This window comes from Molothrus ater, chromosome 2, assembly GCF_012460135.2.
Source record: "Molothrus ater isolate BHLD 08-10-18 breed brown headed cowbird chromosome 2, BPBGC_Mater_1.1, whole genome shotgun sequence".
Lineage (NCBI taxonomy): Eukaryota > Metazoa > Chordata > Aves > Passeriformes > Icteridae > Molothrus > Molothrus ater.
This window is the reverse complement of record NC_050479.2, coordinates 15,633,158-15,645,757: the sequence shown is the minus strand read 5'-3', so window position 1 is coordinate 15,645,757 and position 12,600 is coordinate 15,633,158. Positions and strand designations below refer to the sequence as shown.

Here is a 12,600-nt window from a genome sequence, read left to right as displayed (position 1 = left end):
TCTACAATACTTCTTCTTCAAATCCAGCCTGCTTTCCAGAACACCTTCTAGTTTATTCTTGTCAGAAATACAGTTGATGTTGTCTTCCCCTTTTGTCCTATGAAAATCCACTCATCCTCCCCACTCAAGACAGGGCAGTATGAGGGGAGTGTCAGTGATGCAGTGAACCTGGATTGAATGCATGAAGTTCAGACTTGTCAACAGAAGAAGTTACCTCAGAAACAGTGGATAACAAGTGACCAGGCATGAATTGTTCCAACTGCTAGCCACATCAGGTAGAGCAGGTGACAAAGCATGCTGGAGTTCATAAAAACCAAAAATAAAGTGAGGTGTCCAGAGATTGTGCTAAGATTACCTTCTGAGTAAGTAGATGAAACCTGGGACTGATTCTGGACAGAGAAGTAAACAATTCTGTCATCATGGACACACATACAACTCCTGTTGCTTAATTTAGGGATGCTAAACCAGTGATTAATGACTTTTGGCTCGGGTGAAAAAGTTACTTCATATTGCTATACAGTACCTGCTGACTGCTTAAAGATCTGACCCTTGGGGGAACATGCTGCTTTTTTCTGAACTTCTAAAAGAAAATTCTGACAATCAAACTGTGACCAAAACTCAAAGCTCCCCATTACAGAAATAGCCTTAAGAAATATGCTTCCAGGAGGCATATATGATGTCTGGGAGAAAATTGCAGACACCACCTTCCAAATCCCCTAGGCCAACCACTCCCAAAATCTCCAGGTTTCAGTTTCTTTTTCATCTCTTCTACACTGAGTCCTTTCCAATCTAATACCGTATCACTTTCTTGGGAACCAGAAAAGAAGGGATAATCAGAAGGAAAGAAGAGAATAGCCTACACTGAGCATGCCTGGAAGAGAAGTAAGTCCCAGATAGACAGAAGCTTGGGCAAAGTTAAGTACTAAAGAGCAGCAGATTTTCAGCAGAACTACCAAAAGGAATCGTGCTGACCAAGCCCATGGTAATGAAAAATCTCAAGTCACTGGTCTCAAGCCCCAGACTTTGCAAAGAAATGGTCAACAGTTTGTTTATTTCTTGCAAGAAAAACAGTATTTTCCCATGATTCTTCTGACAGGTGCCCATACTTGTTTAGTTGACATTTCCTCAAAATATATGCTTACCTTAAATTTTGCAAAAATCATAAAACACTGACAATTCCTTCTGCTAGGTATTGTCAGGTTAACTCTAGGAACAGTGCTACTGATCTTTCTTGTCATTACAAGGAGGAAAAGTGAAGTTAACTGTTTAACACCTTTTTATATACATAGAGAGATATAGGAAGTCCAAATCAATGTTGAACAGAAAATTTAAATTTATGTGTATATATATGTATACACACACATATATGTATATTTTAATTGTGTATACACCCACTCCCCTTAAATATATATTTATACTTTTTACATATCTATTTTACAATTCTCTCAACATTTCGCTGGTCATATTAATAGATTAAAAATAAGCAATTGTTTTAAACAAAATCTGAAATCATTGATCAAAAACATTCTTCAGTTCCTGAATAACATAAGCATTCTCCTGAAAGATTAACCATTTTACAACTTACAGAAAAGTACATACTTTATTGCTGCACTTAAAAACTCTATTATATATTTCAATATAGCTAAAATCAAAGAGATTAAAATTGAGGTTATTTTATCAAATCATCCTACATATTATTCTGAGTATTATTCAAGGTTTATTTGGGATTTTCACAAACCAGGATCATAACAGCAGTACCTTGAACATAAACCTATATTCAAAGGCTCACAAATCAAAGAAGAAAGCCAACTTGTACATATAAAATACTAAATATTTGACTGGAAATGCAAAAATATTCTTTTCTATAATTTAAGTTAAAAGAAGTGATAAAAACCAGGAACAAACTGAACAACAAGACTTAAAAATCAGAGCACAGAAAATGCTGTATTAGTTAGTTAAGCCTATTAAAACGTCTATATAAATAATAGATACACCTCCTGCCAACTTACCAAGGTATTTCTCCCTTTCTTCTCTTCTTTCCTTTGCCAGTCTTTGTCTCTCATCAGTTTTCAGAAATCCATCAATAGCTGAAGACAGAGGGAGGGGGAAAAAAAAAGTCTTAAAAAGCTGTTAAGCGAAACTAAAGAAGGATCCAAAAGAAATTAAAAGAATCCATCAAAAAGAAAACATAACTACTGCATTTAAGAACTCCAATAACAAAACCAATTTTGCTGTTGTACGTGGGCAGGTTAATGAGCTGGGATTCGGGCACCTCTTGAGCACAGCCTCCCACCCACTGCTGAACTCCAAGCACGGCTCCTCAGTGCAAATGCCTGACTCCTCTTCTCAGAGCAAACAAGCATGCTGGTAGTGCTTGCTTCAGAATCTGAGACCTCCTTGGGAAAAATGGTAAGGATGCAATTAACATGCATTTGTCTTTGTTAACGAGCTCATTTTAAATGTTTTGGCTAGATAGAAAAAGGTAGCTCAGAAAAGCAGTAAGCAGCTAGGGAGTCCCAGCCTATATATTTATGGCTGACCACAGCCCCCCAGTTTCCTTGCTTGCTCAGCATTTCAACAACCAGCAATTACTGCTGGATGAGGCTACAGAAGCAGCAGCCCTGCTGCCTTCTTTCCCAGGCAGGAAACACTTTGTTTCCTCCTGGAGCTGGTATCTAAAAGTAAGATACTTGTTTGGGACAAGGTTGCCTAAGGATGTTTTGTACCTGGATCCAGACACCCCAGCTCTTTTGCACAGCATGAGCAGCTGAAAAGCCCAATTTAAGGAGGCAGGAGGGCAGAGTGTGACACATCAGGTGCCCTGGGGTCACCTGCCTGCATGCCCTGGAACAAGCATCAAAGGGACCTAAGATGGACCTTCTGCAACAGCAGGAGAAAGGCCACCAATGAGTGCCTTGACAGACCATCCAAGGGATGGCATCCTCTTAAAACAGCTGACATGGCCTCCAGTGCCCTCCCTTCCCTCTCTGCTCAGGATCTCCTGAGGTGCAAGCAGTGCAAACAGGCATGCTGTCTCACAGTACAGTTTACATTATTTGCAGTCATTATCTGGGCTCCCTACTGAGTTACTGAATTCTAATTAAGTCCCCTTCCTTTTGCTCTGAGAACTGCACTTGCTAATTTTATCAGATAAATATGAATGGAAAACTTACATAGACTGTAACCCCAACTACCTTCCTAAAACATCACACTTGCAGGTTCCTTTCCAAAGACATCCTGTCTGTGGAAGCAAGAATTTTGCATAGGAAATACCTTTCTCTAAAATGCACAGTTCTGTAGGAAAGCTGAAGCCAGCCTGAGTGGCCCCTGGTGACAAAGGCAGGGTCTCAGCTGTCCCCCATTACAATAACAGCTTGCTTTTCCCCAAGCAGCACCTTCAAAGACCATCTCTAATCCTCCTCAACACACACAGACTGCAATTACCTGAAGGCAGCCAGGCCCCTGGAAAAATGTGATTATAGCTCCCAGCTGGTTAATTACAACTCAATTTCTGGGTCAAATACATATTTATTTATTACCAAAGACTCATCCTACTTCTATACTAGTCCACTTGTTTGCTCACTTGGCTGACATTTATTTTCAGATTTGACAAGGAAGAAGGAGACAAGAGGTGGCAGCTCAGTAAAGCAGCCATGGCAAAGGTTTGCTATGGCTTTGAAGGGGCCTGCAGTAAGTAGCCAAGAAGGTGATTCAGCATAGGTATTTTACAGCTCCAATGGAAAGCTTTTCAGTGGTCTCAATGTCAAACAAACATGAAGCCTACAACTCAGGCTAGAAGCAGCAGAGGGATGTGAAATTCTGGTGGATCAAGAGCCCAAAGATGGAAGACTGAGCTTGGGAACAAGGAGGCTGGAGAAAGGGAAAGAAACAAGCAGAGGCACAAGTTAAGGTCTTCTGTGGCAAAGGATGTAACTCAGATGGAGAGGTGGAACCTAAAGTACAGAAACTAGAATGGGGATAAACGGAGGCATGGAGATGAACAGCAAGGGAGTCTATGTCCATGAACTATGTTCACAAAATCCTGCATTGATTCTCATCACTCTCCTGGCTTACAATAACTATCTCAGAAATCCACCAGCAAAAATGCATCCCATTATGCCTAGCAATAAAATCACAGCTAACTCATCTCTAATTTGATTGCTTCACAAACAAAAAAGTGAAAAGTGTAAAAGTGGATCTAAAAGCCTTGCTCACAACCCCATTGCTATCCAAAGCTGATGCACAATTTTTAAGGTTGGCTTTCTAAAGCATTTGAATATCTCAACCCAATTCAAAAAATACTATAAGATAACCAAAGTTGTGATGTCACATATTAAAGAACGAGAATGTATCCAAATTGAAACAGTCTGTACAATTTTTATTTTGCCTGTTCTTACATATATATTACACTTTTTCCTTTTAGGTCCCTTTGCTTATTCATTCAGTGCATAAGAGTTGAACCAAGTTCAAAGTTATTAGTGCTTCTTGCACTTTCTTTCTGAAACTGGAAAGTAGACAAAACTATACTTGAAGGCTTTTTGGAGAACAGCATTCCACATTTGGCTACGTCACAGGTAAAACTACAAATGCACAGAATTATGTTCATTACATATGCAATACACCAACATGAAAAAAAAAAAACAACCCACCAATAAAACAGTGGAGGAAAACTGCATTCTGATACATACAGGCATCAAACACAAGATGGCAAGAGTAGCATTAGAATACCACAGGCATCCTCAATGCTGGCATTTCTTAACTCAAGTACTTGACTTTGCAAATCGGCATGCCTGCCAAAAATCAGAAACTTTACTTCAGAAAGTAAATACAGTTTTGAAGGACAGAATAACTGAACCCTGGGTGATAGCTTGTACATGGAGATGATTTTCAAAGGCCAAAATGACTACTTTATGCATCTTCATATAACATTCAGGTAACATTATAAAGGCAGTGGGCACAGCAGTTACCTGTGACAAGGAATTTCATTAATGACAGGAATTCAAATCCCTTTGGCAAAGCAGACTGCAAGCAGCAAGCTGGCACAGGTAACTATCCCGGGAATAGTGTAAGGGCATCCCTGTCCCCTAGCAGGGAACTGCCAGCAGAGGGCAGGAGAAGGTCTGAATGAATAGCAAAACCCCACGGCAAAGTCGCTCTCACTGAGCTGTGACCTCGGGTTAAGTCTGTATACGCAGCTTTATCCTGAGCCTTCCTCATATTTACAGCTAAGCCTCTGATCCCTCACTTAGAGAGGCACGTAACAGCTAACAACGTGTTTAAGAGTCAGGATGTAAACGCAGGCTGGCTGTTCTTCTGCCAACCAGAGTAATGAATACAAAGGGATACTGGTGGAAAATTCCCTAAGAAATGTTTATTCCCAGACTTGCCAGACTTGCAGAGGAATAAGGAAACTGCTCAAATAAAAAGATCCAAGATTTTACTCTCAGGAAATGCACACGTACAAATTGCTCCTGCTTATTACTCTATCTCACAGCCCTCCCCAAAAGTCCTCTGCACAGAGTCCCCACTCTCTAAGGCATGTACTTAGGCACTGGGCTAATTCCTTGAGATTGTGCCTCATTTTTTGATTGAGGAGGGCCAGCTGTTCATCTGGGACTTTATTACAATGAGCATTTCTAAAGAAAAACACCATAACATAAAACCAGTTCAAATGTCAGCAGCAGACCTGCAGCAATAATCTAACAGCTGAAGCTGCAGGATTCCTTCAATACTTACTTCCATGTTACCTCAAAATAAATATTCACAGAAGTAAAACCCAACATGTTAATCACTGCTTCAACCCTTTTTTATGGGCAAGGCAAACCTATTCAGACTGATGAAACAGTGCCAGAACATGTCCACACACACTGCTCTGCTCCACATCCTGCTTGTGAAAGCCTCTTGGTGGTTGCTCAAGGCAGGGGAAGGCTCTCCTCTCCTGATGAGACATAGCAACCTCTGTCTTTTAAAATCCATATCCTGTTTTTGGTGAGAAAACAAGTACCCAAGCAGGACAATGAGGTTAGTGGAAGCTGAGGCTACATTTCAAAAGGACCAACAGGCTGCTTGGGCATCTCCTCTCCTGAAATTCATACCTGAATGACTCTCAGCAGGTAAGGTCTCTATTATTTTTACTATTTTCTGCTTTGTTATTGAACCCACACTCCCACCTGTCCTCTCTTACACCCCATGGTATTTGGTTTCACAATATATTTATACAGACAGATACTGAAGCCCTTGTTGGGCACCCCGACAGAAGAAATGTCAGCTGGGTATCTGACACCAGCTCTACGTAACGTACCTGCAAAGCTCTTGTGGTGTTCCACACACTGAGACCTCTGGCCATCCTGCATGACCACATTCAAGACATTTACACCTTTGTCCATTCTATCTGGCATTGCCCAACACTTTCAGACCTTGGCCACAACATGCACTGATGCTGCTGAATTAGTGAAATTTCCCAGTTGGGATGCAGTTCTGCCAGTGGGTGGCCTTGCCTGGGACACCACTGCACTTACACCCAACTGTACTGCTGGCAAACTCTGCTGTTTCAAAGAACAATTTTCATCTATAAAATTGACATTCTGCTCCCTAAAACCTGCTTTGTCTCTCTTGAGACTCTTCTTTGAGATAATAATGAACAGACATTTTCCACCTGTCATTGTTTCCCTCTGGGTATTACTGACTGAAGAAATATTCAAGTTTTCAGCTATTAACTATACTTGGAGGGGAAGAATAGTTACAAAGCTGTGTGTGACTGTACCTGGATGGCAATTTCTATTGGCAAAAGGCACTTTTCCTAAATTTTAATTTTAAAGCTGAGAGGCTTTCAGGTAGAGGCGACATGCAAACACCACAAGAGCTTTGCAGGTAGGTTCAGTAAGATTTAGTGGATGGTTGTCCTGTTTGATAATTATCTTTTTCACATTTTCTTTAATTAAAAAAGCTCTTTATTTTATGGCATTCAAAAATCTTGATACAAAGAATCAGAATTTCCCCAGTTTCAGATACTTAATTTTAGTTTTAGATTTGCCAGGCTGGATTTCAAATATAACCAGAAAAGAAAAAGAGCATTGTCCATTATGTCTAATTAAAATACCAGGATGGCTACTTGTTGTTATAAAGATGTTAAGTGGATGAAGTCATTAAAGACAAACAGTTGCCAAACACAGTGACATTTCAGAACCCCAGGCTAATTGTCTGAGAGGTGGCCTGGCAGATAGAACAGAGAAGCTGTTGGGGACTGCATGCTCTGGTTAAACAACTAGGACACCTGCCTTATGCTCCTGCTCCCCCCACCCTGGACTTTCAAATTATCCATTTGAATCAAGAACTTCAGCTGTAAAACGTACTTACACAAGACTGCAGTAGCAAAATATATCCTACTGGTATGTTTATTTAAGTTTAAGGTGAAATTGCTCCAAAATGCTGGCCAAATAACCTTGAAATGATACATAGAGTATATATACATCATTTTGTGATCACATATATTAACATAAATATCTTAATTACGACATGGGGAGTAAACAACTGCTAAAATATTAATGGCAGATCTTCTCAGTTTTGCACGAGCCCACAGACACCTAATTAGCTCCATGGGATTGTGTACAAATGTGTGTGCAGCCCGAAGAGTGCCCCAAGGAGACTCTAGTATCAGGCAGACACAGCAGATGCACCTCAAGAGCACTCAGAGAATGGTAAGATACATTAGCAGAATGCTTTTACTTATGAAAACACTATATAATTAATCTAGTGTTATTATTTATTTAGTTTACTGAACAGGTCCCTGCTATACAGCCCCCACACAGCCCATACCAAGCAGCAGCACTGTGTCCACGTTTCCTACACTGATGTTTTATCCATGTGCTTCCACAACCTCTCAGGCAGAAAGGAGTCCAGAGGCTCAACCAGTTCTTGACAATGTCTTTTTCACAGATTTAACACACATGAACATTTACAGCTGTATTTTTCAAACAGCCCTAGACCCCAGACCCATGTGGCATCTATAGGTAGCATCTTCCCTTCTATAGCCTGCCCAGCAACTTTCTAGAAGGAAACACTGTGCATTCTGAAAAGGATAAAAACAAACAAACACACACACAAACCCAAACAAACAACAACAACGACGACAACAACAACAAACCAACAAAAAACCTCACCAAAAATACTCTTTCTAATCCACAATTAACATTCTGAAACTTCTAGGGTTTGCCAAGGTGGCACTAGCTGGAAATTTTACACTAAAACAACAAGCAAACCTATGAACCCCAAAGCTATAAACATTTCAAAATGAAATTTTTTTCCCATGGCTGAAATACTTTTCTTCTTTCATTCACTTACTGCCTATCTCGTGAATCAGCAATAGTCCCAACATGTATTTGTAATTTATGCATTGATAAACTTGCACAGACTAGTTTCACTGACTTCAGCAGAATGACTTGTGTTAAAACAGAAGATATGGAAATACCTTGTTAGGATCAGGAAGTCCATGCTTACCCCACCCAAATCTGGAAAAAAGGTCCTATCACTCATGTACTATGATACTGAATGGAAAATTCATTTTTTGGAAGGAGAGTAGCTATAAGTACTGTAGACATCACTTGCCTGGTTCACTGTATTTTGACTTTTGCAAGAAAAAGTCTCAGTGTAAGACAAAAGACCTCAAGTCACAGTTCTTTTGCCCAAATTATCTAAGGGAAACTTTATAGGATCAGATAAAATTGTTTCTCCATCACACTAAATTCAATCTGAACAGCCTCATTTTAGGAACATATACATCAAAATGAAAGAAATTCCCTTCATTGTAACAATTTTTGTTGCCAAAAGGAAAAAAGCTTTGGATCTGTAGTGCACAGGTGTAGTCAGCAGCACTCTGTCCAATGTGTATTCTACACTGATGTTTTACTTATGTGCTTCTGTAACCTCTCAGGCAGAAAGGAGTCAGAAGGTTTAACCAGTGCTTTACAGTGTCTTTCTCTCAGGTTAAACACACATGAACACATACAGCTGTATTTATGTGTACAGTGTAGTCTAGCACAATTCAATTTCTAATTAAAAGTGCTTCTGGACTGACAATACACATCTGTATCAACATCTGCTGATGTTATATATTGATTATTAGGTATTAGATAACCAGAGCTTAGTGAAACACCAGCATCTCACTGAGAAATTCAGCTATTTTTAGCATGAGCAGACCAGATGGGAACTGTAAGTACCCATTTCTCCCACCTCCACTGGCTTGTAATCCCCAAATGCACATTAAACCCACTTCCTGCTCAAGTTAATTGGCTTTGCTGGTGTGTGGCACTGAATAGTGATCTCATGCTTTTCAAATGTCACTGCTGCGTTGCGCTCTCCAGCGACAGCTGAAGTGCACAGAGACAGCCAAAGCCAGGGAGCCCTGAGCTGCTCTCCTGTGCCCAGCACCCAGAGCTGGGGGAAGCCTTGGGCAGCCCCCGGTGGGCGAGGAGCTGAGCTGAGCTGCACTGAGGGGCTGCACTGAGGGGGGCACCACAGCTCATTCTGCTGCTGAACACCTGAGCCAGCCTTCACAGCAGCACCCACGCTGCACATTTAAACACATTTAAAACCAAGGGGCGCAGGAGCCAGTGCTTGCAAATGTTGTCAGTAGAACACAGAGAGCTCCCAGATGTGAGCACCCAGGTAACCTGGAGCACACTGGGCTCAGCTCCTGTCCTCAGGCTCTGTGGGCCATGCAGCCCCAGTCACCTTCCCCTCTGCAGGGGCAGCTGTCCTGCCTCCACCCGCAGGCCAGGCACCCCCAGAGCAGCACCCAGCATTCAAATTCAGCTCCACAGACAAGAGGGAGGCTGGAATGATTTTCCCACTGTGACAGCTACATGGAACATGTCAAGCTGCCCAGCTCAAGGCACTGAAGTGCACTGCTGAAGGCCATTCTTGGGCTGCTAGAGCTCCTGCTCACAGCACCAGTCCACAGCAGCTGCAAATCTCTAATTTCACCTGACTCAAGGGTCACAGGACAGCATTTTGGAGGAAACCCCAGCAGTCCCTGTACATCCTGCCTTCCACTGTGGCCTTTCTGCAGGCCATGGATCTCTGCAGCAAAGTGACTCTCTGCAGATGAGGCAGGCAATAAAGATTTTTTAAAATCCTATAATCAAACTGGTAATTAACCTCTATGTCTAGGTACCCAAACAAAAGCATGACAAAAATTTACAGCTTGCTTCTAAAACCAACTTCAGCCAGAAAGTTTTCTTTTGGAGTCTGAAGTGAAAATGAAAAGGATTTGTCAGTATGATCTTAAAAACAGTCCTTAAAAATATTTAAGACAATCCTAGAAGAAATGATAAAACAAAACAGAACAAAAATCTACAAATCAAAGGCTCACACTTGGGCAATAGAGGCTTGGTGCATGACCACTCAGAAGTGGCAATTTGTACAGTGCAACATAGACCATCAACCTTCCACTGCACATGTATGTACAGGGATGTTCTGCAGATTCCTTTTACTAGGTCTGTTTTAATTTCAAGTCTTATTTAATAGAAACTGCAAAAGAGACACTGGTGGCTTTGGGATTTGCTCTGAGTTGCAGCAAAGATACAGTTAGAGAACCAAGAACACACTTGGCTCCTAACAATGCTTATGGAGGCGTGAGGTGTTGCCAGCATGTCCTTTATTACTAAAGCACGTCGACTTTTTTTTTCCCCCTAGATAGTAAAATTAAGTTTTTAACATTACCTTCATCTACCACTATACTCTGTCCTTCATGAGTGAAGATTTGGAGAAAGCTCCAGGATGCTTCTGTTCTGCTCTCTGTGGTCCGCAAAGTGAATATAAAGCATTTAACAAAAGAAGAATCCATTTGCAATTTTCCATATATATATATATATATATATATCAAAAAAATAGTTAATGACTTACTAACATGACATGCAGCTATCAAGGACTGACCTAAATAACCTCCATTTTTCTCTACCCACGCCCCATGCATTCTGAAACAATGTATTATTCCAAAGAGAAGCAGCTACCAGCATCAGACCTAGAAAGTACATTTTCCCTGTGATTTGGCAAAAGCTTCCAAAATAAAAAAGAAGCAAAGCTGATTAATCCACAGCACACATGATCAAGTGAACTTCATCCTCTGTGGACTTGGCTAAGCTCAGGAGCAACAGTTAAAATGTTGCTTTTGCTGAGCTTCACACTAATTATATTTCCCAGTCATTTATTTCAGGGATAACGCTCATTAACTATCAGAATCAAAACAATTTATTCTAGGAACACGCACAGTGAATCCTCACAGGAAGAAAAGCTTTAACAATTAAATGTTTGTTTCAAAGTTTTTTCTTGTGTTTTAGTAAATGAACTACACCAACATAGTCGAAGTTTATAACGTTATGTATGGACATACAGTCATACGGTTTTAACTATGTTTATTGTCAATGTCAATTCATCAAAGTGTATTCCAGCTCCTGGTTTTGCATTCCCAGTCTAGCCCCTACATATACTTCTTAATAAAGCACATAATTTAGTGGTGGACTCCAAATACCCTTATAAATCCAGAACATGATTTTTCCCTCTGTCATTTATGCAGTCAGTCTCATTGGAGAATCTAATCATTCTAGGTCTTCCATCAAGAGCTAATGTCCTTGTTGGGACTTCTGCTTACTTTTCTACTTGTGCTTTAGCTGTGAGCTTCTGACACTCAAGGAATTCCAAGCATGAAGCTTTCAGTGCATGCAAGTCCACCTGCAAGACATTGCTGAGACCTGTCCATGTGCTGGCAACCTCTCTGCCCCAGAAAACAAAATATTACATTTACATACATCCTTTTGTACATATGTATGCATCTCTAAACAATCATTTATTATGACTGTTCTTGGTCCAACAATTTAATATTGGCCACTGTGCACACAAAGTGCTGCCTCTGTTAGAAACCAATCAAGCCTCCTGAAGGGCAGAGCTCCAAAAGCAAGAACCTCATTCAACTCTTACCCTTGAACTATAGTAAAGGGTCTGAATTACTTGGAGCTTCTAGAAGTCTGGAAAAGTCTAGGAAATAGGCCAAAGTAGAGACTGACTTAACTGACCCAGGCAAGTTCATCTGAGCATGGGGCTGGTGTTGAAGGAGTCCAGGTCAGTTAGGGAACAGTGACAACGGAGACATGTTGGGACCCACCCCTATTGCCTAAATCCTGCTTCATTCTGACAATGTTTGCATTTTATGGAAACAGAAGACCTTAGATCTATTAGGTTAGTACTTGGAAGATTATTTTTCAAGGGCAAGAGACAGCAAGGAGATGGACAGACACACAAATAAGGCTGAACATTTCTGCATCCCTTGAAAGAGTCATGTGAACCAATGTTCTTAAGTGGAATTTATTTAGAGATTCATTACCTTAACAAATGTAAAAAAGATTAAGTCTGCCTTTTTAGCACTGAAAAACATACATCTTTGTTTAATCTCTAATTTCTCAGAGGATTATTCAGAGTTCCAGTATAAATTATATTAGCTGTTTATGCAAACTCAGAATACAAATCACACTGTTCATGGAGCTCTTAACCTACAGAATTATAGAGATAATCTACCATACTCAGACTTTCCACACAAGAGAGGTGAGT

The 12,600-nt window shown here is 40.6% G+C and overlaps 1 protein-coding gene across 2 annotated transcripts in view; it reads right to left on the bottom strand.

Annotated features, from left to right (window-relative positions):
- MAP7D2 (MAP7 domain containing 2) overlaps positions 1-12,600 on the bottom strand; it is an 81,697-nt gene that overhangs the window by 34,790 nt on the left and 34,307 nt on the right. For both annotated transcript variants that reach the window (XM_036379187.1, XM_036379195.1), the window contains exon 2: positions 2,010-2,087. In XM_036379187.1, the coding sequence (XP_036235080.1) occupies positions 2,010-2,087 (78 nt within the window). The remainder of the gene's footprint in view (positions 1-2,009; positions 2,088-12,600) is intronic.